At 34.9% G+C, this 27,909-nt stretch overlaps 3 protein-coding genes across 5 annotated transcripts; 1 reads left to right on the top strand and 2 right to left on the bottom strand.

Moving 5' to 3' along the window:
- The first annotated feature begins 2,087 nt into the window (after positions 1–2,087).
- Positions 2,088–3,262, top strand: LOC123199356. Its single transcript, XM_044614325.1, has 4 exons — positions 2,088–2,218; positions 2,309–2,423; positions 2,520–2,580; positions 2,811–3,262. Exons 1-4 carry the CDS (start codon positions 2,188–2,190, stop codon positions 3,105–3,107), a joined length of 504 nt encoding a protein of 167 aa, XP_044470260.1. The 5' UTR covers positions 2,088–2,187; the 3' UTR covers positions 3,108–3,262.
- LOC123199355 lies at positions 3,229–8,621 on the bottom strand. Of its 2 annotated transcripts, none has more exons than XM_044614323.1 (6): positions 8,461–8,621; positions 7,436–8,107; positions 5,742–6,052; positions 5,600–5,656; positions 4,528–4,970; positions 3,229–3,840 (listed from the first exon to the last, which is right to left on the bottom strand). In XM_044614323.1, exons 2-6 carry the CDS (start codon positions 8,002–8,004, stop codon positions 3,565–3,567), a joined length of 1,656 nt encoding a protein of 551 aa, XP_044470258.1. In that variant the 5' UTR covers positions 8,005–8,107; positions 8,461–8,621; the 3' UTR covers positions 3,229–3,564. The 2 variants fall into 2 exon arrangements, with proteins under 2 accessions (XP_044470258.1, XP_044470259.1); XM_044614324.1 differs by lacking the exon at positions 8,461–8,621 and adding an exon at positions 8,403–8,437.
- A 2,211-nt stretch (positions 8,622–10,832) lies between these two features.
- LOC123199492 (U-box domain-containing protein 4-like) lies at positions 10,833–26,703 on the bottom strand. Of its 2 annotated transcripts, XM_044614522.1 has the most exons (7): positions 26,463–26,703; positions 25,682–25,763; positions 16,958–17,238; positions 15,763–15,879; positions 13,226–15,283; positions 13,041–13,135; positions 10,833–11,050 (listed from the first exon to the last, which is right to left on the bottom strand). In XM_044614522.1, exons 3-6 carry the CDS (start codon positions 17,231–17,233, stop codon positions 13,076–13,078), a joined length of 2,511 nt encoding a protein of 836 aa, XP_044470457.1. In that variant the 5' UTR covers positions 17,234–17,238; positions 25,682–25,763; positions 26,463–26,703; the 3' UTR covers positions 10,833–11,050; positions 13,041–13,075. The 2 variants fall into 2 exon arrangements, with proteins under 2 accessions (XP_044470457.1, XP_044470456.1); XM_044614521.1 differs by lacking the exon at positions 25,682–25,763 and having other exon boundaries at positions 26,463–26,701.
- Between the last annotated feature and the right edge of the window lie 1,206 nt (positions 26,704–27,909).

The following is a 27,909-nucleotide window of genomic DNA, read 5'->3' on the forward strand; positions in this document are numbered from 1 at the left end:
TATGAAACAAACTTCCCTCAGCTAATCTACTTGGACCAACTCCTGCTTCATGACCACCCCCATTATGACCTCTGTTTTCATCATTATCATCACCGGCATCATCACATTCCTCATCACCACCATTATCATTACCACTTCCGTTATCCCCAAAATCATCACCTTATTATCCCAATCATTATAACCACCATATTCTTCCTTATCGATTGAAAATTTTCTGTCAGAATAGTCCTTATCTCATCACATCTATCTGTTGTACCCCGTAAAGCGTCTTGCTACCTTCTTATTTCATCATGTATCATAACCTCAACCTCAACCCCATCACCTTCAGGTATACCTTCTGGTTGTGTCTCACAATATATATTATCCACAGAGTTAATCGCATCATCCATAGGTTCAGTTCGCTGTTGTTGCATATTGGTTATGCCTTTTGTAGGCCTTGTAAACACTGTAAGAAATAACAGATCCCTTTTATGTGTCTTTGATAATCTCATCATAATCCGTATATCAAAATCATCCTTCAACAAATACGGTAAATCACTGCAAGTAGTCGAATTTTGCATGTAAATTTTGACAATATTGCAACTTTGATTAATGCCTAAACGAGAACATATTGCTTCTACAAATCCATCAAAATTTAATTTTTTACTAACTGATATAAATGTTTGAACTCCACCAACGTATTTCAAACTATTATCACCTCGATTAACCCAATGTCCACCATATCCAAGCAAATATATTAGATTACCCATATTCCTGCACCAAAGAAATTGTAAAAGAGATAAGCAGACATGCAAAACGTAAAATGTAAAAAGCAAAACGCAAAGGATGCAAAACGCAAAGCGCGCAAACGCAAAGGGCGCAAACCACGCAAACCGCAATCTACGCAAAACGCATAACACGCAATTAACCAGAAATGTACTGCGATTTCGTTTTTACTTAGATCTGGCTAATAAAACTATTGAATGTAAAAATGTGAATATTTATCAAAAGATTTAAGCAGTTAAGAGGTGTTTATTACAGTTTTAAACTTTTTATATTTGAGTTTGATAGTTTTATACAGATTATTATTTATGTAAAAGAAATGCAAAAGAAACTTACTTGATATATGATGATGATGAATGCCAGAGAGAGCACAAAAAAATTTGTTGTCGTTGAAGCGTTGATAGAAGAATAACGTTGAGAGGAAAGACGACGGTGAAATAAGATGAAAGCTGCGCAAGTGGATTAGTTATGTGAAATGAGAAAGGGGTATTAGTGGAAAAAAAATATTGGTTTGCTTATTTTGGTAAAACATTTGTTAGTTGGCCTAAAAACGTATAAGCGGAAAGATATTTGCTTCTTTTAATTAATTACCCCAAAATATATGTCTCACAACTTTTGGTTCGTTACAGTAAACTTACAAGGCTATTGAAAAAGCTTGTAATTGATTTTTTTCCAAATTATCCCTTGCTGCAGCTATCAACTATGTGTGATAGAGAGAAATAATCGGATATTTCACTAACACCATGGACATTGCCAAGGGATTGTTTCTGATATCTTTGATGTGGTTCACATCAAGATTGTTGCATTGGAGCCAAGAGATGAGATTTCACCTAAATGTCGAGCAGTTTGACAAATTTCTAGTTAGTTTTTGTGTTGAACTTATGTACTCATTTTGTTGTTTTTTGACTTTTCTATTTAGTTTGTTTTGGACACGCGTGAGTTCATCTTGTGGTTTTTTTTTTTTTAAGTTTTTACGACTTTGATTAGGGGTTTGCCCTTCGATCTTGTACTTTATTTTATATTTTGTAAAACTTCTTAATTTCCAAAAAAAAATTCCAAGTTTCCCAAATGGCTTATGAAGGAGTACGTAGTAATATATAATTTATTGGTAAGCTCATTTGATAAGAATTCTTCCTGAAGGCAATATTTTAATTTCTATTTTATATCAAAACTGGGTCATGGCTTGCTTCTTAATAGAAGAAAGAAAATGGGGAAAAAAAAAAAAACCATTGAGTCAGTGCCACTTTACCCTATGCTTCTTCTTATCTTGAGAAGAGAAGAATTAAACCCAAGAAAGGAATCAGAAATGAGATGGCATACAGAATAGATTCCTTCCTTAGACTCACCAAACTGATTAACAAGCCATTCTGTTTCTCCATATTATATGCTTGCCAATTATTCTACTAATGTCTAAGCTTTTGCAAAATGGGTATGATCATGAGTTTCATGGGGAAAGGTATGCCATTTCTCTTTGCCTTTTCATTTTATACCCCCGCTTGAATTTCTTCTTTGTTATTTCTAAAAGAAATTTCTTTGGCCATGACAGGGATGCCATCCACACAGACGTTAAATATGCTAATGGGTACCCTCTACAAGCAATTCATTGACAAAGATGTCAAAGAATTCGATGACTTCCACGCAGCAATTTTGGATATATTCACGTAAGAAATTACATGCATTCTTTTTTCATTAATTAGAGATATTTCACAAGTGAGGTTAACAGTTTAGGATCTGAATTTTTGTTTCATCTTATTCAGCACTGTCAACTCAACATTGCCAGGCAAACATTACGATGTACCATCCCGTAAAGAAGTTCAGGTTAGTCAATGTTTTTTTTTCAAATAATCGGAGAACTTTATCAGGTTGGCCGGATAGTTAAGTCAAGGTCTGGTTTGATATAGCATCGATTGGGTCTCAAACCCAATACTTCCACATGGAATTATCTAGGGATTTCTTTACCTACCACTCAAACCACCCCTAGGGTCGATGTTCCTAGATTTGCTTATGCTTTCCACTTCGTATTCTCAATCCAATATACAAAATTTCAGGAATGCTTTATTAAATGGGAAAAAGGTGATCAAGAGTCAAAAAAGCATGTGTTTGTTGAATTCATCACGCAGAGAGTAAAGGTTGGCGTCCTAGATGATTCCACTGTGATAACAGGAATAGTGACACCTCCAGCAGCCATGGCAGCTAAGAAAGCAGGAGAGAATGTGCCCCAGTTGAAGATGATCAAGGCCATACCTGATTTTATCTTCGTGCCATCGGCAACAGTTCTAGCCCTCATGTCAGCCAAGCTTTCCAGAAAGATGCTCATGGGAAAATTAGGAAATTCCGCATCTTGAATACCATGCTTAAATGGTGCATAAATTATGTGTTTTCTGCGAGACTAATGTTAAATGTCATGAAATACAAGTGTAATATTCTAAATTGAAAAACTGCCTGTATTGATCAAACAATAGAAAATTCCCACTAAAAATTAATGCTGATTTATCCACAAGGAGTGCCTCCATGAAATACAAGTATAATATTCTAAATTGAAAAACTGCCTGTATTGATCAAACAATAGAAAATTCCCACTAAAAATTAATGCTAATTTATCCACAAGGAGTGCCTCCTTGGCTGAACATGTAAAATAAAAAGAGATTCTCATTAGTGTAGAAACTCCAAAATCAATTTACTTTCTCCTATAAGAGTCTATACAACAGAATAAACCGCAGCTACATTTATAATCAAAAGCGCCATTGAAAAGTTCATTTCAAACATAGCTAGCCAAGACTTGTCTTCAAACTTTTAATCCAACTAGCCAGAGGATCTGCGACTCCATTTACCTGTGCGTGATTTTCGCCTCCCCAGTTTCCTCCTGTTGTTACGCACATTTGACCTGGAACTAGATGGTTGACTATGAGGCACAGATGTTTCTATGGGCAACTCAGCTTCCGGAGCAATATCAGGACTTGAACTCAGATTTCTAGCTTGCAGTTGTGGGTTCTCTGTGATCCGACTAATTTCTCTTTCAAAGCACTGCTGCAAGACTTCCTGATATGCCTGATCATCCATCAGGATTGATTCCTTGTTCTGTATGAATGGTGAGTGAACAATTCCATTACAAAGAAATAAATAAGATCATGCTACTTCATGTTTTCTACTTAAACCAGCATAATACTCCCAAGTCCCATTATTTTCATAATCCAATCAATTTTCAATTATGCCCCAAATCCTCTAGGTGGGCATGGTTTACAGCAAAAGAGTTTACATATTGAAAGATGTTAATTGGCAGCCTGCCCACAGAAGAGTGTACCAATTCTCCCTCAGGCCGGGCTTTGAAGTCAGCTTGATTAAAAGCTGTGTTTCTTTTAATTCTTTTATCCATTAAATTTACAGTATCTTCAAGTTGTTTGTTACGTAACATTATGAAGGCTTTTTTTCCTGACATTCTTATATTTTATTTTCATTCAAATGTTCTTTCAGGCAAATCCATGGGCATACAGGCCTGCACTATCAGGCCCTACACCAGATCAACCCAATTGACACATTTTATTGTCACAGGCCTTCATTTCCAGATTTATTCAACAAAAGTTGGGATGTTTGGGAATTTTTAGACAGTGAACAAGCCATCCCCAAAAAGAAAAGGGAGGGGGTGAAGGGATGAATACTCACAACTCTCTTTGACAGTCAAGGAAAGCTCATTTTATCACAATTATTACTATATTCCTAACCAAAAAGGAAAAAATGTAGTCAACAGTGCAAAATAAGAAAACTTACATTTTCATATGAACCCCCAATCTGAGGCTGCTCTGTTCTTCTGTTTGTATCAGGAAGAGGAATCGCCTCTTCATCACTTGCACTTCCAGGCACAAAAAGATCTCCAATGTTACACTCAGATCTACGCTGGGAAGAAATATACAATGATCTATTTGGCCTTTCATTTCCATTTTCAGGAGAAGCAGCGTTTTGATCAGAACTGGCCAATGTATCACATGGTATAAGCAAGCTCAATCTATTAACGGAACAGAACTTTCCAGGATTTTCACTCACCACCTTGTCAATCCGACTTTTCAGTTGGCGAACTTGTGATTGAACCACTTCAATCTTTGAAAGTATTTGCTCCAAAGATTTATCAACACCCTTAAACTCAAACGACAACCATCCATCATCAAACTCAAACCCTTGTTTGCCATTTACAATCTTATTATCTGCAGAATTCACTAGAGCACCAAAGTGGCAATATTTATGGGTTACAGCAGAGTCAATTTGAAACAACATATCTCCAATTTCAGTATTATGTCTCAAGAAAACATGATCAAATCAAAATGCAAGCACTTAAACCACAATGATATTGTACAATATAGAAAGATAATTAATCTTAAATTTGAATCATAATTTAGAATAGACGAACGTAACACGCAAGAATTATTGCAAGAGAGCTTTAAATCATAACACGTAAGTCAATACCTGCAGAATAAATTTTGTATTAGTTTTGTATGTGACCCCAAATTAATTTCACTTCATATATATCACAAATCTAGATGCAGTATCAAAACTTTCCACCAAAAACTATTTAAAATTCACCAAGTTTGCTTCCTACATATTGCATAATATATATAACATGTAGAATATGGTTTAGAAATCTATTCCCATGTTATAACAAAATTATCAAGTATAAGAATAAACCAATATCAACACCAGAGCAAGTTCTCAAAAACAAAACCATCATAAACATCAAATTGAATACTCAACCAAAATGTCATTGAAAAGATTAGATCCATGATAAGATGCCAACAATTTATATCATTTGTGATACTACAATCATCATAGATGAAGCTTGAATGCTTACCTAAATTACCACAATCAACTTCCATACAGGTACTGTCAGCAGAAGACCTCTTATAGTCTGGGAGAAAAAAAGGAAGAAGGGACCTATTAGAATTTATTATAGATATTATAACTTCCATGAAACAAAAACGTAAATTCTGTACCATAGTAAGAGAACAGATTGTGCTGTGACATGTACGATGCTAGATCAGTTGTATCTTCCACTCGCTTTCTCTTCTTCCTTTTCATGACTTTATTTCTTCGAAATTGATGAGAAAATGGACGTGATCTTGCATCAATACCTTCTAATGCTAACTTTTCATACTCAAACCGTTTTCTCTGATCATAATCAGCAATTTCTATATCATATTTCTGTGCCTGCAACTGAAGTTCCTTAAGTTGGAGTTCTATCCATTTACATCGCCACATGATAGGACGTATAAATCGACGCCAATGATCTGTCAACTTCTTCTTCCTGAACAGTTCAAAATAGACAAACCAAATGTATCATTCAGAGAACAATTCAAGATAAAATCATTGCTTCAAATTTAAATCAATTTTAGAATAGAATCTGTCATTCATTTGGTTGCAACTACTTATCCTGAATGAAAATGGAAAAGAAAACTTTTACATCCAGATTGATTATGTTGCTGATATGTGATTTAGTGCATTTATTAAACACCATACACACACAAAACATCAGTATACCAAGGTACTTCCAACACTCAAAGTCATTGTGACTGATTAAGTAAGAAAAGTGGGCTGCAAAGCACCATAATACCAGAGATTCAGCAAATGGCAGCAAACACTGTACTAGTACAAATTCATGTCACTGGAAAAGGAATCAAGACATGCCAACATCATCAGGGTTTTATCAAATAACTACAACAATTTCAAAATCCTAAAAAATTCATTACCAGATAGTCCATATTTTCAGTTAGAACAAAAACACATGATTTATTAACCTGACCTCACTCCTCTTTTGGCCAGCTATACAAACCACACTGTGATCTAACAAAAATATAAGAGTAATTAGTTTTACATTACATTTGAATAGACAAATAGATTTTCCAACTAGTACCAAGTAACTTGTTCCCCAGTTTATAATTGTTAAAGATGAAAAGCGCTTAAAGGAGATAAAGGGTCCTAATGCTTAGGCGAAAAAAATAAGGCGGCGGCGATAAAAAAAATTAAATTTAAAAGAGACAGAAAGTGAACAAAAAAAAGGGAGTAAAGGTTAAGCGAAAGAAAAGAAAAATTGGTAAATAAAAAGTTTGGCAGGTGACTGCATTTAATGCAGCAGGTATATAACTTTAATAGAGAATGAAATTATAAATTAAATATCATTATTTGGTCACCATCTCCCTAGCGAACTCTACGACAACCTCAAAACTGACCGACGATCATTCCAACAACCTCTCCAGCTGCCTCAAAATTGGCTTGCGATCTCTTCGCAGGCCTTTGAACATTTTGTCAACCTCTCAATCTACCTCAAAATTCATTGATAACCCTCAAAATTGCCTCAGACATCATCAAAGTCTTGTGTGATAATAAAGTGCACTTTTCCGATGCTTAAAGCTTCTTCAAAGGCATTGGAAAAGCGCTTAAAGTGATCATCTTTGGACCACTAGTTGCTTAGACCATACTCAATGTAATTGTTGCATTGCCATGAGTAAAGCCTCGCCTAAGCAAGCCTAAAGTGCGCCTTTGACAATTATGCCCTAGTTCAACTTTATAATACTACAAACTGTCTAAGACCTAGAGCTGCCATCTAAAAGTTATTATTTCACTCCTATAGATAAAAAAGGACACGTGTAGCACACACATGAGCTAATTAAAAGTTTAAAACCAAAAATACCTCCTAGGAAATGCTCCATTGTATCCTTCAAAAACTGATGCAGATGCATTGGCACCACGAAATGGTGATTCAATTTCAACATCACTCAAAGTTGAGGCATTCTGAGTCTCAGATACAGAGTTATCAAAAGAACTTGAATTCTCAGTCGTGTCCTGGCATTCAGCTTCAACCAACCCAAGGTCACTAGATACTGTGCAGTCAGTTATATTAACCTCCACATCTTCACTTCCATTTTGTGCCTTACTTTTCCCATGAAATAAACCTCTCATACGAAGCATGTCATCATCCATATTATTTGCACAATTATTCAACTCATTCTCTGAATCTTGGGGTACATTTCCAGTAATCTGGTTATCAGTTATCTTAACCTCAACATCTCCGCTTCCATTTTGTACCTTAGCTTTCCCATCAACTAAACCTCTCATATGAAAAGTGTCATCATCCATCTTATTTGCATTATGCATAAACTTATTCTGGGGATCTAGGGATACGATTTCATTGTTCTGCTTAGTGGCAGAAACTTCAATCAAGGCGTTTGAATTCTCCTCCATCTGTAAGTCAGGACCCATATTAACACTACTTAAAATCAGTTCATTTTTTCAAAACGGCTCAGCATACCATGAATTATGTCAACAACCACTTCAAAATAAGTCAACGGAGTGACCACAAAATCTGAAATAAAACAACAGAAAACAACAAATGGGTCAATAAAAATCTTAAACACTCCGAAAACCAAATAATTTCTATAGAATTCCAAGAAAAAGAAATAAAACATCTATCTTCAAAAACCCAACATGAATTGCATGTAAAAAACTTCTTCAAAGTTCAACATCTTTAGCAACAAATCACGGATTTCATAGAGAAACCCTTCTATGATATATAGTAAGCAGATAAAAAAATCTTAGCAAAGAATATATATACACATAGACGGTTGAAACAGAAGTCACCAAAAAAAAAAAAACCCTACCTTTCTAAAGAAACTGTAAAACCCTAAAACGGAGAAGGAAGAAACAAAAAGGATGTACCTGTGGATAGATAAGGGGTTATCTGCTTGGTTGGCAACGAGAAGATGACGGTCACCGACGGAGTAAGTTAGCGTAGCCAGTGACAGTCATTGGTTGATCGGTTGATTGGTCTGAAAGCAAAAATATTTTGTGGGACTGTGAGAGCATATTACAAACATCGAATAATAATGGGCTTTTAGGAAAGATTTTGTTTAAAGACGGTCAAACGGTGTCGTATCTTTAATTCACGTGTTTACCTTTTTCATGTCTTATTTGGCAGTTAAATAATTAACATACGTGTCCACCTTTATTTTATATTAAATTCCAGCTAGCATTCAGAATTAACAAATATAATTGTTACACGTGTCAAACAGATGTGAAATCCTTAAAAGAATTTACATGCTGTATAATTTTATCTATTTTCATGAATTATTTTTTAAAAAATTTTAGATTAAAACGTTGAAAGTTCTTTGTATAATAATAAATAACACTTTATTAATTCATGAATTGTTATTATTTTATCGTTAATTTAACTATATAAATGACTTATTTATATTAAATTTACATTATAACAAAAAAATATTTAATTTTTAAATCAAATTGTTGAAAAATAAAATACTTCGTTTATCTAAAACTAGTAGACAGACAGACAGATGGGTAGGCGAGCAGCATGTGGGTGGGGTATTGCTTAAATTTGTTTTGATTTATTTTCAAATATACATAAATTTCATATAGTAGAGTATATAGTAGATATCCGGAATTGCTTCATTACTCAAAAATGTTATTTCAAACAAACGTGTTTTTATAATTGTATTTTTTTTTATTTTGATAATGATTAAAATAGTATTTATGATTAGATATAAAAGATAATAGATATTCATATATAACAACACGAACAGATACGATGGTAGAGATTATAAAATAATAATAATTTAATTAGTAACTAATTATGAAAGATTGGTTAATAAATTTATCTTTTTACAAGAATTTAATAACTTTTCTTTTTCAATTTTATCTGGTGATTTTTATAGTAACCGGTGACTTCTTTGATTATCATATCATTTTAAAAGCTTTACGGACAACCACAAACTTTGAGAATATTTTTATTTAAACCCTGAAGAATTGTTTACAAATCACCATCACCCATTCCCATATGTCTCCATTTCCTCCTTCAAATCCACACCCTCTATTTCCAAAAGAAAAGCAAACACCAAGAAAAACAATCAAAACAAAAGCAAACAATTTTGGCCACAACCTTTACTTTACATCACCAGAATCAATTTATCATGGTTGTTAATAAGTCCATAAGAAATGTTTAACTTGAGTTGACAAACAAATTTGTCTCTACATGGCTAATTTTAATGTCTACCAATATCTCCATATGTGAGAAGAAGTTTTTCATTGTTTTGACACGAACACAACAATTATTTATTTATTTTTTCGGAACATTAAAATTTCACAATGTATATATAACTTTCGACTTTGGACTTGTTAGGAGATATTAAGATATATTTTAAATATATATTCTTCTATATCAGAATATATCCTAAATATATGATTTAATTAATATATCATAAACACAAATTATTTCGATTTTACTAGGAGTCTCCTATTCGTGCTTTACAAGTTTAATAGAAACGGAGGTGAAGGCAAGATTTTTATTTATTTTCGCAGTTATGATCTTAATAATTGTTTTCAAGTAATTATGAATAAAGGATATGGGCATCAAAGAGTTGATATGAGAGCAAGATCCACAAGCCAAGAATTCAAAATTAAAATACGTTAATATGTGAAGGCTAGTAAAATTTATTGAATCACTCAATCTGTGAGAGATGTTTTAGAATGAGATAGAACATGCCACATTTCTTCATTTTCCGAAAAAAAAAAAAAATTAATTTTAGTTTCGAGACTTATACTTTTGAGTTATGTATTTAAATTTTCGAGAATTAAATTTTCTTTATTAAGAAATCTTGTCATGATTTGGAAATGGTTTAATGAATGGATGCCTTTGCCTTTTTAAGCTTGATGACAATCCTGATTATGATTGCAATTTTATGTGTGTGCATGGTAATGTTGATTTGTGTATTTAAAACACATGTGATAAACAAGAAATCTTTAATATTGTCATGTGTTGATATGTCATTGTTAATAGGGAATCAAAGTTCAAAGTAAAACAGCTATATAAACCCTAAAATTTAGCTGTGAAAGAAATGCAAGCCAATAATTCAAATTAATATTATATGCAATACCACAAACACTAACTATATTATTCATACAAAATCAGGTCATAAGACTTTTTCCCACCCCAGGGTTGACGCATTAACAAAGTCTCGTTTATTCAGTTTCGAAAATCTAAAATGTTACCTGATATTTAATTATGTTAGGGTCTTCTGTTAATTTAATTATAAATTTACTAATTTACTCTTTTTTAACATCGTGTGTATATAGAATCTGTAAATATACAGAGAGAAAGAAACTGTTTGCATAAACAAGACCAAAAGAGGCTACCAGGACAGGCACCAACTATAGCCACTGCAACAAGCAACCTGACCAACGAACACCACAGCCGAACCGCAAAAGCCCACTGACCTCACCCAAGAACCAAACCACACTGCACGGAGCCACCACAAGGAACACCAAAGTGAAACACAAAAACACCACATCAAAAGGAGAAAAAGAGAAAACAGCAGCACCTTTGGTCGGACCACCACACAACAGCAACCCAACCCAAAACCAGAGACCACTAGCACAACAGAGGAGACCACAAGGACAAAAACAGAAGACAACACAACAGGAAAGGGGTTTTAAAGCCACAAATTTGCCGATCACTTGCTCCAAAACAAGTGTTTGACAGATGGGAGGCAGCTCTTTCAGAATCAATAATTCTGGGGTCACAAAATTCTACCGCCCCTTTAAAAGATTGTTCAGTAATGCTGGTGGATGATGGAAGAGAACTTTTGACAGAATCAAAGTGTCCATATCGTCAAAGGTTGTTTTGTGAGGAAAATCTAAAAGAAAGAGAGAAGATGTAAAGTTTAAGAAGCTCATTACCAAGGAAATGAAGTGGAGAAGATGTCCCAATAGCAAGTTTTCTGTCAATGTATTGATGGAGAGCTGGCACAATGGATAAGTAACTAAAGAAAGAATGAGGAGTGAGAACGAGGGAGGGGAGTCCGACCTACTAAATTTTGAAAATCGATACAATAATAATTATATCATAACACTTTGGATTTTCGAAATTTAACGGGTGAAACTTTGTCAATGCATCAAACCTTGGGTGGGAATAAGTCTTTTGGCCTAAAAAATAACCATCCAAAAGAGGACAGAGTATGAAGGAAATACAAAGAATTATATGGGTTATATCATAACACTTTGGATTTTCGAAATTTAACGGGTGAAACTTTGTCAATGCATCAAACCTTGGGTGGGAATAAGTCTTTTGGCCTAAAAAATAACCATCCAAAAGAAGACAGAGTGTGAAGGAAATACAGAGAATTATATGGGACATCCGATACCTCCCAGCGGTCAAGTTCATGAAAAATTGATACAACCATTGATCCTGAAGCCGCAAAGACAATCACACTCAAAATTTTCTTATCACATTCACACCCATAACAACTTTCAAGAAGATTATATGAAGCATTTTATGAATCTGCTTTCCTTTCCTTTTTAGAAAATTATTAACTAAAGTATAAAGTTTTTAATCTTTTAAATGGGGGAATAGGAGTTACAATGACATCTAATAGTTATTTTCCATTAACTTTTGATGAAAAATTGAAAAAAAGAATTTGAATTAGATGCCCTTAATTTTATTTTTTTTAAAGTTGATTTATTTAGATTAAAAATATCAAAAATAAAAAAATAAATTTTAAAGGAAATCAAAAACCAAAAAATGTAAAACTAAAAGAAAATTTAATAAAATTAAATTTAAAAAATAAAGGAAAATAACAATAGTTTTTTTTCCTTTTTTTAATTTTATGATTTGATAATTTGATATTATGTATTTCATAAAAATAATATTTAATTTTTTTTGTTTTAAATTTTTTTATTGTTTTTAGTTGTTACTTTTGATAAAAGACAATTTTTATGAATAATTACATTTGTTCAGTTAGGTTTTTACCAAAGTTAAATCTAATCCCAACTCTTATTGTCCCTTAACTAAAAGATTTATAACTTCTTTTCTCCCATTATAAAAGCATGAAAAGTTTCTTTATTTTGTTTGTATAAAATCCTAGCACAAAAACTTCACAAGAATTATTGCATATTAGATTTACATACTTTGTATGGAAGTTCACTCAAAAGTTGTCGGTCACTCTAGAATCAAGAATTGGTTGAATGAAAAATACAGGAGAGAGATGTTGACAAATGATTTTAAACCAAATATAACCCTGATTATTAAACTTGTAACGCAAAGACTAGACACACGTGTATAAAATTTCTTTCTACACTCACAAGAAACAAGTTTTCCACACAAGGCTGCTATCAAATCCTCCTTTAATCTACTATGTTTTTACTCTACAAACCGTGAAAAATCTAAGCATCAAAATCTTCAAAACAATCATTTGCACCAACAAATGTACACAGTTTTATAGAAGACTCACAACTTTGCAATGCATTGAAGGTTGTGCTTGTGAAATCAAGACCTCCCAGCATTACCATGCCGTTGGTTTCTGAAGACACTAAGGAGTGCTTGTGCCTGTAACCAACCATCAAGAGGCTCCTATTATGTTGAAGAAATACAAGGGGGAAAATAAATAGCAATGGTATTGAGACATCATAAGTGTACCTTTTCTTTGGCCCTTGGTGTGCCCGACTGCGACAATGCGACTAACGGCGGGACAGCTCCTTCTTGAAGCACCATATTGCAATACCTACCACTCATCGAGCAAAGCTGTAACAGGGCAGCTGCTGCATTTTCCTTCCCTCTTGCAGACCCCAACTCAACAACCTCAACCAGAACAGGGATCCCATTCCCCTGACCAATTGCAGTCCTTCCCTCAGGAATTGTAGCAAGATTTGCTAAAACAGCAACTGCCTTATCAACCATCCCAGCTGCTGGATCCATCAAATCCACAAGGTGCTTTACAGCGCCAGCTTGCACAATCCGGTCTTTGTTTTCATGATATATTGACAAATTAAACAGTGCTGTTGCTGCATCTTTCTTACCCCTAGGAGTCCCATTCCCCAGCAAATCAACAAGAGGTCCAATTGCCCCAGACCTCCCTATCTTGATCTTATTATCCTCAATCACAGATAAGCTAAAGAGTGTAGCAGCCGAATTTTCTCTAGCTTCTGGGCTTCCGGTCTGAAGGACATGAATTAGAGGTTCAATGGCATTGGCATTAGCAATTGCACTTTTGTTGTTATCATTAATTGATAAGTTAAGAAGTGCTGTAACAGCATTTTCCTGAATCTTTGCATCTGTTGAGTGAAGCAAATCAACTAATAAGCTGATGGCTCCACAGTTTGCTATTACCACCCGATTATCCGAATTGTGCTTAGCAAGTAGCCGGAGTTCTGCACTTGCATCCCTTTGAGTATCAAGTGGTGTGCTCTTTAAGTCCTCAATCAACTTCCGTACTTGGGTTGCAACACCAGACAGATCAGCTCTGGTTTCACTAGCTGAATTAGAAACTATTCTTGGAACAGACCTCTCAGATGGGCGGCGAAAGATCAGTGGGCTCCGAGACCGTGTTTCCACCATACGAGATGGGAATTCAGTTTCCCTCTGTGTGGTGGTCAAGGTAGCAGCTGCATGAGGTTCTAATTTTACCTCTCCAGAAGGATCAGTATGATGGTTTGAGCCCTCTGAAGTTTCATGGCTATCTCCTATCACTCCCTGAGAAACATTTGTATTAGAAAGAACACTGGAAACAGAGCCAGTCCCAATATGGATGTGAGATGACTGTTCGCTAGCATCAATAGAAGCAGAAAATTCTTTTCTAGATGGTGACATAGAGGGTTCACCAATTAATTCTCCACTCTGTTCTTCAGAGTTAGCAAATCTGTCCTCAGAACTGGCAACAGATACTCTTGCACTATCCAAAACTTGCCCGTTTCCAGCAATACTTGACAAGGAAGCCTCTGAGGTTGAAAGCGGGTGCAGTGGGGAACTTTCCTCCTGATGAATCCCGGAGGACAAGATTAGGTTCCTACCAGGCGAACCTGTAGACTGAATTAACTCTGGAATTACCGATTGACTGCTCCTAGTTGGGGGGAAAAGATGTGCATCTCTAGTTGCAGCAGAATCTGCATGCATGAGAAGAGGTGAGGGTTGGTTTAAGCTCATAGACGTCATGGGATCAGGCAGCTTCACATTGTTTAATTCACACCAGTTTGCAATTAGTGCCTTTACGGTGTAATTAGGTATTAAGTTGGTATGAGCCAGAGTCTGACGTGTCTTAGGGCAAACTGTGAGCCCAAGTTCAATCCAGTTCTTTATGAAAGCCCGCTCATATGTTTGCCCAGATGCCACGATAACTGGATCCGTCATCAGCTCAAGGGACAGAGGACAGCAGAAATCAGGAGGTATAGGGACTGGGCTACAAATCTGTGACTGTTTCATCATACCAAGACGATCATGCATGTGGGTCACAACGGTAATCATTTGATCTAAAAACTCAATTTCTTCAACCTTTTCAGCTTGCTCAGCATTCTCCTTTAACTTTTCCAGGGAAACAGCCTCGATCAGAATCTCCTGGTTTGACCTCAAGCCCAGGCTCTCTGCAATTTTTACCAGGATTTCTGAGCTGGGTGTGACACCATCCACTTGATCTCTTGCAGCTTCTCTGATGAAAGATGATCCTTGTGAATATTCCATATGCTTAATTTTCTGTTGGTAGAGCTGCAATCAGTCACTTCAATTGTTAGTCACCATATATGGAAATCTTTATTTTACTTTTATATTGTTTCTCACAAAATATTCCTGGTGCTTTGAGTACCAATTAATTTCGGAAATGAGAAGAACACTGCACCAAATGTAGAGGGTAGTCCCTAAGAAAAATCCCTGGGAATGGGGATGAACCCAAGTTATTGGTGGTTGGATTCAAACCAAGATGATATTTCCTGATGGACTGAACCCGAGCTGAAGAGCCCTTCAGGCTAACCCTCAAGAGTTCATCATAAATGGGATTTAACTACATATTAGTCCAACTCAGAAAACTAACAAAGTTCTGACAATAATTTCTTTCACATTAAAAATTTACATATAATTTGAGATATAGCCATCTGAAGAGTGACCATTTTGTGAAATTGTGGGCTGCTCTTTGTATTAAAACTACTAAAGTATAACTTCTTCATCTAAAATTTCTAGTCAGAGAGTACCTCAAGAGATGTTGAACTCAATTCATCAGGAAGATAATGACGCCTACGGTTCAGCAGCTGGAGAATATCCCACACAGAAGTCTGTATTTTTGAAATCAACGTTTCAACTTGCAGAACCTGACATCACGGTAATGAGAAAAACATTATTCTAAACATTAAAACTTTTCTTTCTTCAAATACATCTACATGAAGAACTCCCGCAATGAGGTCACTCTAGAAGTCTACCAAGTCTGCCCATGGTGGAACTACAAGTAAGCATAAGAAACAGTCTTAAGTTCAATTATTAAGCTTTTGTAGCCATCTTTTATTTGAAATGAACTTCCCTGTCTATTACAAAACCAGATTATCTTCAAAACAAAAGATAAATCTTCATATTCCAGTGACAGAAGTCCAACAAATCTCTTTCACTGTTCTTCCATCTCTCACATCCACTACGAACACAACCAGGAGCTCTAGCACCTAATCATTTGGACTGTCACCATCAACACCACCTTAACCCCATCTCCATTATTATTTTGAAGTTGTTGCAACTGTTGCCACCTACAGTAACAATCAAATGGTAGCAACATTGCACCAAACTCTCCCCACCTCCACTGACTCCCATCTGTCAGCTGGTGACTACCACACTGCTGCCACTACCACTTTCTATAGGCCATAAAGTAGCATAACTGCCTAGCTTATATAAACTCTGAGAATAAAAGACATGGGTTGGGATCTTTAACTTATAATTTTGAATAAAAACTTGACTTAATTTTCAACCATTCAACCCATTTGATCTAATAATTAATAGCCAATGCAGGAAAACACATCTACTGTTGTTAACTCATTGATACCTGATTAAGATAACTCAGTGATTTAAAATTCAATTCATACTATATTACTAATTTGAGAAAATGGGTAAGCATGTGAAAGACAGGGACAGGCTAAATTCTTTCATACATTACAGAAAACAAAATAGAAATATAAAAGGTCAATTGACAGAGTAGAGGTCTCCCCTTCTATGACTGAAAAAAGAAGCATAGGATGATCAGACTAAACATGACAAAGAAACTAGGAAGATGTTTGTATTGAACAAACAAACACAAATCATAAAGACTACCCGTTGCAAGTGAGCTTAGAATTTTTCCCTAATGAGTAAATGAATCAGCAGCATAATCACAAAAACATAAACTGAAACTACAATTCATTAGCTTACAAAATAAACTTTACTCAACAATGGTTGCCAGCTTTCAAAGAGCTCCCTTATTTCATCAATAGAATGGCCAAACTCTTCAAATGCTTTATTAAGCACATCATCAGAAGCTATTTCAGAGTCAATAATAGCATCAAGTATTTGCTTCAACAACTTAAATATCTCTTCCACCTTCTGGTAATGCTTCTGAACAGGGTCTGAATTTATGTTGTCTAAAGACGATAAATGTAAAAATGAAGAGATATTTTTCAGAAGCACTTTTAATGATGATATCTCCATCACACCTGCATCCATGAAAGAGTTACAACAATACCACAAAGAAAAAGGAATGCTATTATACATCTAAACTAAAAATGGCCAAAATACCAGGCATTTAAAAGCAACATAACATTATCATATAAGCTCCTTTGGAGAAAAAAACAAATTCATCAACCAAAATTTATTGATCCAATGTGTAAACTAAATTATGACAAAATAAAATTCAAATATTTGAGTTGATAATAAATTATTTAATAGATTAATCTCAACACAGGATTGGATTGACCACATACCATCTCAATGGACTGATGAAAATATTTAAATTAATATATTTTACAAATTAAAATATTGGATACATCTAATTTGTCAGTAGCTTTTCAAGTTAATAATAACACCTTACTGTCCTCCGGTCTAACAACTTCTGGCATATAATGATTTTGCCTTCAACTTCTGACATATAACGATATAGTGGCTGGAAAGCAGGTCCACTGATCAAGATTATTGGTCTACTTAACATTATCAATAGGGGTAGATTCGAGCTTGGGCTTGCTCAAGTTCCGCTCGGCTCAAGAGTCAAGCTTAATGAGTTTGGACAAAGCCAAGCTTGAGCTTGAGCTCCATATGATGAGTTAGGCTCGAGCTTGGCTCAGTACTATAGTTTTTTTCAATTTAATTATTAATTTTAAAAAGTTATGTTTTCTAATAGAAGAAAACATGGAAATTATGTTTTCTAATAAAAGAAAACATGAAACCAAAGTTCAACATTAGGTGAGAGGAATTCTAACAATTCACCTCACCCATTATAAATATGCTTCCTATTTTCCTTTCTCATCACAATTCAACTTTTTAACATGTTTTCTTTTATTTGAAAACATAATTTATTAAAGTTAAAGAAGAAATATTGAGTTCAAGTTTAAGCTCAACCACCATGACTTGACCTCACTAAAAATATAAACCATGACTCAAGCTCGAGCCATTACTGCTCATTTCAAGCTCAATCAAGTTAAACTGACAATCAACGAATCCAATCCTAATTATCAATGGTCAAGTAGCAAAGTATCATCTGTATAGGAGATTATATACACTAGGCACTAGACGATTCTAAACTAAATTTAAAAAAAAAAAGAATTTATTTCACACCCATTAGATAGAGCTAGTTTTTTGTTCTCAACTAAAAAAAACCTAAGATTTTATGATTGCACACAAGAGAAAAATGCACCTATAAAAACCATTCAAAAGAAACTTTATTTATGCACTAATTTTAAGGTCAATGTTCTATGAACCCTACCCACTCTTGCCCATATAAATTGAGAATATTGTTTTCTTATTCATTCAGAGTACAGAACGTTACAATATATACAATTACAGAGAAGGTATAAAAGGAAATAAATCAAATCCCTAATCTAATCAAATCAAATCAAATCAAATCCCTAAAAATATATATTCTATCTTAATATGCTCTGATAACCTTCCCAATATAACAAGATACAACTCAACACTCCCCCTCAAGCTGGAGCATATAAATCATATGCACCAAGCTTGTTACAAATAAAATTAATTCGAGGCCCTCAAAGAGATTTAGTAAGTATATCTGCTAGCTGATCATTTGAACTAACATGACTTGTAGAGATACAACCAGACAGAATCTTTTCTCTCACAAAATGACAATCGATTTCTATATGTTTTGTTCTTTCATGAAACACAGGATTCAAGGAAATGTGAAGAGCAGCCTGACTATCACAAAATAATGACATTTGTGATATTTCCGCAAACTTTAATTCTTGGATCAACTGCTTCAACCAGATAAGCTCACAAGTCACTAAGGCCATAGCACGATATTCTGCTTCTGCACTAGATCTGGCAACAACATCTTGCTTTTTACTTTTCCATGATACTAGATTTCCTCCAACTAATACACAATACCCAAAAGTAGAACGTCTGTCAAATGGAGAACTTGCCCAGTCAGCATCTGAATACCCAACGATCTAAGTATGTCCTTTATTCTCATATAACAATCATTTTCCAAGTGTCCTCTTAATGTACCTCAAGATCTGAATAATTGCATCCCAATGACTGTCACATGGAGACCGAAGGAATTGACTTACCACACTAACGACAAAAGAAATATCTAATCGTGTGATGGTGAGATAATTAAGTTTTCCAACGAGTCTTCGATATCTCCCAGGATCTGCAAGTGGCTCCCCCTATCCAGGTAAGAGCTTAGTATTAGGGTTCATGGGAGAGTCTATAGGTTTGCAATCTAACATCCTTGTTTCCTTCAGAATATCCAATGCATACTTCCTTTGAGAGATGACAATTCCAGATTTAAACTGGCCGACTTCTATACCAAGAAAGTATCTAAGTGGACTTAAATTTTTGGTTTGAAAATGACTAAGCAAATGCTTCTTTAATTGCTCAATACCTTCCTGATCACTTTCTGTAATAACAATATCATTAACATAGACCACTAGATAGATACATTTGTCGTGTGGAGTATGTTTATAGAATACTGAATGATCAGATTCACTTCGTAGCATGCCAAATTCTTGAATAACAGTACTAAACCGACCAAACCAAGCGCGAGGACATTGTTTTAAGCCATATAGAGAATGACGGAGTTTACAAACCAATCCAGACTCCCCCTGAGCAACAAAACCAGGAGGTTGCTCCATATAAATTTCTTCTTGCAGTTCACCATGAAGAAAGGCATTCTTGATATCTAACTGATGCAAAGGCTAATGACGAATGACAGCCATAGAGAAAAATAGGCGAATAGAGGACATTTTAGCAACCAGAGAGAAAGTCTCATAATAATCAAGACCATATGTCTGAGTGTATCCTTTAGCAACCAACCGCGCTTTCAATCTGTCAACCTGACCATTAGAACCAACTTTAATAGTATAGATCCACTGACATCCAACCGTTGAGTGACCAAAAGGCAAAGGAACTAGTTCCCAAGTATTATTAGCATGTAGAGCAGACATCTCATTCACCATTGCTTGTCGCCATCCAGGATCAGATAATGCCTCATGAACAGTAGCAGGGGTAGATACAGAGGATAAAGTGGACACAAAGGCATAGTATGGTGAAGATAAACGATGATAATTCAGAAAATTATAGATGGGATGAGGATTACGAGTTGAGCGCATACCTTTGCGAATAGCAATGGGAAATTGATCATCAGGAGATAAGACTACAGGGACAGAAGATTCTAGAGCAGGAAGCGAGTGCACCGGGTCTGGAGAGACTGTCTCACCTGAAGGAGAAGCAAGGCCATCACCTATAGAATGACTAGTGAGTGTAAGATCTGCACTAGTCGGAGATTGGTTAGTTGAAGAGTGTGAATTTATTAGGGGAACAATATAGGACACAGGAAGAACTTCTGTAATAGGAAACTTGTCTAGTTGAGAAGAAGACGAAAAATAAAGAGAAGACTCAAAAAATGTAACATCTGCAGAAAGGTAGTAGCGACGTATAGTAGGATAATAACATCGATAACCTTTCTGAAGACGCGAGTATCCAAGAAAAACACACTTAATAGAACGAGTAGACAATTTATCTCGACCAGAAGATAAGTCATGAACAAAACACGTACATACAAAGACACAAGGTTGAAGAGGAAACAATGACTAATCAGGATAAAAAATAGAGTGAGGTACCTGATCCTGCAAGACTAAAGAAGGCATTCTATTAATCAAGAAACAAGCAGTAAGAACAGCATCAACCCAAAAACGAAAAAGTGCATGATTATGTATGAGTAAAGTACGTGCAGTTTTAATAATATGCCAATTTTTACGTTCGACAATTCCATTTTGCTGCAGAGTATGAGCACAAGAAGATTGATATAGAATGCCCTTAGATGTCAGAAATTTAGTAAAGGGAGCGGAAAAATATTCACTGGCATTATCAGTATGCAGTGTACGAATAGTAGTAGAGAATTGTGTTTCAACTTCAACACAAAAGGATTGAAAAATAGAAAATAATTCAGATCTATTCTTCATTAAAAATAACCAAGTGCAACGTGAATAATCATCAATAAATGTAACAAAATATTGAAAACCTAAAGCAGACACGACTCTACTAGGACCCCATACATCGGAATGGACTAATTCAAAAGGTGATGCAGCCCGGTTATTGACACGTCTTGGAAAGGATATACGAGTATGTTTTCCAAGTTGACAAGACTCGCAATTAAAGGATGATAAATGTGACAAACCAGGGACCATCTACTGTAGTTTTGATAAACTAGGGTGACCCAAACGATTGTAAAGAAGCGTTGGAGACTCAGTGATGGCACATGCTACAGAATCAAGTGGATTTAGTCAGTAGAGGCCCTGTGACTCACGTCCTGTGTCAATCATCCGACCCGTACTGCGGTTCTGTATAAGAACAGAGTCATTAATAAAGGTAATTGTACAATTTAGGGAACGAGTAAGTTTGCTAATAGAAATAAGATTAAATGGACAGTCAAGGAGGTAAAAGACAGACTCTAAAGGCAAGAGTGGAAAAGGATGAGCACAATCTACTGCTTTGGTAGTAACGATAGATTCATTAACTAATGTTACAGTAGATAAGAAAGTGGTCTTTGTAAAGTGAGAAAGTAGATAGGGGTTACCAGAGATGTGATCAGAGGCACCGGAATCAAGGATCCATGACTCGAAAGAAGAAGAGTGAGTGAGGCACCTGTGAGTGTCAAAGATGGTGGAGACTGCACTCCAGAGGAGTCAATGGGAGAATCAGAAGTCTGAACAATATTAGCAATTCGAGGAGGAAGACCATGGAGCTTATAACACTTGTCTCTAATGTGACCCCATTTGTTACAATAACTGCACTTTGGTCGATTTCTACGGCCACTATGCTCACCTGGTTTGGAGCTTGTAATGGACATAGTGAATCATGAATCAGAGAACAGAAGAAGCTTTCTGGACAAAAATGAAGATCCGGAGAAACCAAGGCGCACAAACAAATCAGAAGACTGTTGAATCGTGAAACAAAGCCTTCAGAATGCGTGAACAGAGGAGGAACTGTTCGGTGACATCACCGACGGCGCGTGGAGCAACCAATGGAGGTGGGTCTTCAATAGAACTGACCACCGGCTTCTACTGAATTGATTGACAGCAGCGATGTAGTTCCACGTGCGCAGAACAGTAGATCGAAGATCACGTTTCAAGAGGATAAACGACCGACACGTGCAGCAGATTCCGACGTCGAATGATTGTAAGCTCACCACAGAGGGACTTGTCGGCATCGTCTGAGTGCAACGGATGAGGCGGTGTAGTCGCACTGTCGCCGGAACAGGAGATCGGCACCGAAAAGTACCGAGAGATCGAGCGGCGCATGTAGGCGCGTGGAACGGAGAACAATAATGCTGCTTTGACAGATGTATCGGCGAGAGAATCCTTATCACACTGGTATAAGCACGATCACCGGAAAATGACAGAAGCACAGTGATCGGAGAAATAGTGGAGAATGGAATTGGATTCGCCGGAAAAAAAAATTGTGAACGCCGAAAAAAAAATTTTAAATGAGTGATGTAGGCTCTGATACCATATGAATTGAGAATATTGTTTTCTTATTCATTCAGAGTACAGAACATTACAATATATACAATTACATAGAAGGTATAAAAGGAAATAAATCAAATCAAATCCCTAATCAAATCAAATCAAATCAAATCAAATCCCTAAAAATATATATTCTATCCTAATATGCTCTGATAACCTTCCTAATATAACAGGATACAACTCAACAGCCCAAATCTTTGAATCCTTCAGATGCATTTGTGCCAACCATAAACCTTCAAAATACTTTCCTTTTTCTCTCTCTTTTTTTCTAATTTGATATTTTTCATACATACTTCTCTCTTTTTCCTATCATATAAACATTTTATAACAATGAAAAACCTACCAATGGACATTGAAAAGCTTAAGAAGTGCAGATGCATAATCTAGGACATCAGTTGAACATAATTATATCAAATCCATGAAGAAAGAATCCCCAACAAATTTTCTAGCACTTTTAGTCCCTTAGCTATGCCTTTCTTAACATAATGTTTAATCAAGCCGTCACTTAGATTTATGTTATTATTAACCTGTAACTATTTCCATGGACACATGAATTCAACATTTTTTGTATTTGGCAACATAGAGTTGTCAAATACAGAACTCTTACAACCAAAGGAAGTAACCATGAATTGGTCATAAGCTTTGTGCTTCCATAGCTTGCAAATGCTTAACTTCTTTCACATATAGAAACCAGAATCTAGCAAGAGAATTGATTTGTAAACACAATGCATTGCAGAAAAATGGTTAACGGGGTTAGATCATATCTAAGTTTGACATTTCAGGCAATCAAAGTGACTGATCAAGTAAGGGTTGCAAGACACTGCTTACGTAGTGTTCAGCATCATGGAACTAGCTCCTCAAAACTGAAAAGATAGTACTCCCTAAATTTTCTAAAGAGAGTGACTTCCACTTCCAATCTTTAAGAACCAATTCCATGGCACCACACAACCTCAATATATACCCTGATTCAATCATTCAGTTTTGATTAACTTCTAAAATTATTTGGGAAAGCAACAGCTAATGCTGACATGAAGTTCCCTCCAGTACTATCCAAAATATAACAATACTCACATGCATAGTTATCAAGCTATTCTTATCGTATGTAATGCTTTTGCATATTACACCAATCATTGATATGCCCAATGATATGGTCAACAATTCTTACAGTGATAAGAAACAAAATCAAAGGATGTCATGCAATATAAAAGGGTAAACATATTGCAATTGAAAATGATTAAGAAAAAGTAGTGAATAATATTAAAAGATACTGGAATTCTCATTTATACACCTTAAAGCAAAATTTACAGTAGCTAATAGTATTTAAAGATGTTCTCACAAGAAAATAAATCCAATAGTAAATTAGGAGATTGAAACCACAACAAGGACCTCGCACCAAGCACTAAGATCTTAAGAAAGCAAGAAACTCATGGCTATTAACCAGGTTGGTTTCAGGCTAATTGAACTTTAAACCATGTAGGGACAAACCACCAGCCTAACCACTCAAGATTACCAAACAATTAAGACTAATTACAGAGATTAAATCAGAAAATTCCTGTAACAATATTAAGCCTCTACTCTCTCTGCATTGATTTGTTCACAATAATTTCCCTTCTCACTAGGTACCTTTAGAATAAAAGATGACACTCAAGACGAAATTCATAAGATTAAAAAAAATCCACTAGACGAGGTAGAAAGCTAATAATCACAGATATCAAGCAAGAAAGGGTACAGAATGTACCTTTTTGACCTTGTAATTTCAAGCACTAAAGTGAATTTTCTCTCATTACTGATATTTGAGAAAGCATGCTAAACACAAAATGAAGAAACTTATTTTCGACAACCACTGAGATTCTCTGCACCTAATCCAAATAGTAGAAAATAAAGTGTGTAATAAATACATGAACCCGTTTTCCCCTAGTATAACTGAATTTTAACAAGTCAAATCGTCATCTGAATTAAATGATTATGACTCTTGTAATCTCTCTTTCCTAAGCAGATCCTTTGTCATGCATATGCAGACATACAGAGAAAATATAAATGATATCAGTGGAAATAAATTAATGGAAAAGAATGATCCCAAACAGCATGACTTTGCTCCTGTTCATTTCCTCCTATTCAGTCATCCTGATATCTTAAAAAGAAGCACTGAATTTAGCTTGAGTTCAACAATAAAATTTAATAAGATTTACCTTCTATATCAGATAGACACCTGCTTAAATATTAATTTACTGTTTGCAACTTACCCTTTCTACATTGCATGCAATGTCATGCTCTTGCACAGCTAGTCCCAAGCCCAGATACAGGAAGAGGGTTAAAGGTTAATACAAAACTACAGGCACATGAACATTGCCTTTAATTAATGCAAAAACTTTGACTAGTTTGGCATGAAGGCTACGTTGAGTGTAGTTGAGCACAAGCAGTAGTTCATCCTACAATATAATACTTCTAGCATGTATACAATTTTCAGATTAGCTAGTGACAAGTTTCTTAATCAGTAAATCATGTGTATTGTCAGCAATTCTTCATAATCACATAAAACTTTTATTCTCATTTTCAACAACCAAGATAATATTTCTCTCAAAATAAATACTCCTATAGAAAAATTTAAACCTACTCCACATTTACAGCAGTTCAAATTACATGCCTTCCCTTTCTTATTCTAAATTATCTTTAATGTAACCACTAAATTTGTATACCCAAAATGGAGATAAAATTAACTGAGTATTTGATATTAAGATGTTCAACCAATATTACATAAAAGGCCCTTGAAAGACAAAACCAGACATCCTGACATAGGTGTGAGAAAGACGCTTCCACTTGTTGATGACAAAAAACAGACTTATACCAATACTTTACCCAATAGAAACCACAGAACAACTAAAGAAGGGTGTGTATAATTATTCACCAGTTTTCAGACTACCAATCACAAGTTCTGTCCTCTTCCACCAGTCATTTTATGCATAACAATTCACTACTACCTCGAAAATCTGAGAAAACAACACACAAAGACTTAGAAAACTTCTGAACTAGCTAATCCTACTCCCTCACCCTACATTTTTGAAAAAAAGAAACATTATTAGTTGATAATAGCTGGAAATTAGTAGTGCAATTCCTTAGAAAGTAGGGTATTATCCAGTCTCAGTCCTCTCAAAACAGCATCCCGTAAAGGGGTGTTAAAGATGTATACAAATTTCATACAACTCTCTTACTTTCCATAACAGTGACGTAGCATTATTACAGTTTTAACAGGAAAACACAATGTTTTCACTAGGGTATCAACCTTCCAATTCAGATAAAAGGAAAAAAAAATATAGTTAAAGTCGAAACAATAAACTTTTCTCAACCAAAAGTAATAAAACTACCTCAAGAATAATAAAGCAGCAACAAAACCTTACTTCACCAAAATCCACTCAGCTCTCTGTTCTCGGTAATGAAACGAAAACGAAACATACATAGATCGCACTAAATACACTTTCTCATTCCACACAAAATCTATAACTCCAAGAAAACAAGTTTTCATCTTGGTTACAAAGCGCAAATCATAATCAATTTCTGAATTTCACCAGTCTTGATTGATTGCAAATACACAATAAAAAACACAGAAAAAAATATGAAAAAACAAACGAAGTACAAAAAAGATTAAACTCTAGACAGATCAAATTGAAATAATTAAAAAGAAAAGGTACCTGAACTAAGAGAGTAATAACGGGATAAAGGGGATGACAGAGAAAATTGTTGAAGTGCTTATCATAGAAATGAAGTATTCTGGATTCCCAATTCAATTCTGTACAATTTTTTGATTGAAAAATATTTAAATTTAATAGCAAGAGAGAAGAAGATGCTAATTGCATGGTTAGAGAGCGGGACATTTCGGTAATTACGGAAAAATATTGTAAGAAATTGGAGGTTTATTTAATTATATTTGTATTGGGAATTGACTGGAATTTTGGTGGTTCTTCGGAGGCAGCCGCTTGCCCACCAAATTCATAAATTTCATATTGGCCAAAGGACTTATTTCCACCCAAAGTTTGTTACATTTTCAAATGGATATCAATCAAGTATTAAAAAACCAAACACTCACCCCTAGATGGCTAAAATTAACAAAATCAGTTAACGTTATTTATTTCCCCTCTGACTTTAAAAAACTAACAATTTTTTGTCAAAATTATATTTTCTCTTTATAACTTCAATTTTTCTCTTACTTCTTCGGTGACTAGACTCTGGCCAAGATCGCTTTCATCTCATCTTTCTTTCTCTACTACTAACGATGAAGGACGAAGAAACCCCAGCTTCATCAAATCAAAGAATTTAACGATGAAGGACAAAGAAGTCAAATCGTCAAATTGACATTCGTTTTTACCTTCATAGAATCGACTTTGGACAACAAGAAATCTAGGTGCTTCCATCGATTCGACTTCAAACGAAGAGAAAGAAGGTGAGATTCTGTCAATGCAAGATGTGCCATGGGTTTTTGTTATCCAAGGGTTTCAATTCATCATTGGCTTCATGTTGTGCGCCAAGGTTTCCTCTTCATGGGCCTTCGTCATCAACGATAAAGGAAGAATAATGGAATGAAAGCAATCTCGACCAGAGTCCAATCATTGGAAAAGGAAAGAAAATACTGAAACCTTATAGGGAAAAATATAACTTTTCAAACTTTAATCTTTGAAGAATTTATTAATTTTCTACACTTGGAGAAAAAATAGATAATATTTTATTATTTTTAATATATCACTGATTAAATAATGATTTTACTTTTAAAACTTAATTAGTTTCATTAATTTTAACCACTCACGGACAAATATTTGAGTTTTTAATATTTAATAGGTATCAATTTAAGAATACAAAAAACTTTGGGTGGGAATAAGTCTTTCGACCATTTAATATTACATGAAATATGCTTTTGTTTTTAGCTGCAAGAACTTATTGAATACTTGTCTTTAGAAAATCACATATTAATTATAATAAAACTATACAAAAGACATATCTTCATATAATTTAATAATTTTAAATTAAATACAAAATAATATTAATAATGTAGGCCATCATTTAAAACTACATCTATAACCATAATTTAAGTTCACATGTTAGTCCACCAATTAACTTTGTTGGAGGAATAATTATGGTAGGGAG

The sequence above is a fragment of the Mangifera indica genome, chromosome 16 (assembly GCF_011075055.1).
Source record: "Mangifera indica cultivar Alphonso chromosome 16, CATAS_Mindica_2.1, whole genome shotgun sequence".
NCBI lineage: Eukaryota > Viridiplantae > Streptophyta > Magnoliopsida > Sapindales > Anacardiaceae > Mangifera > Mangifera indica.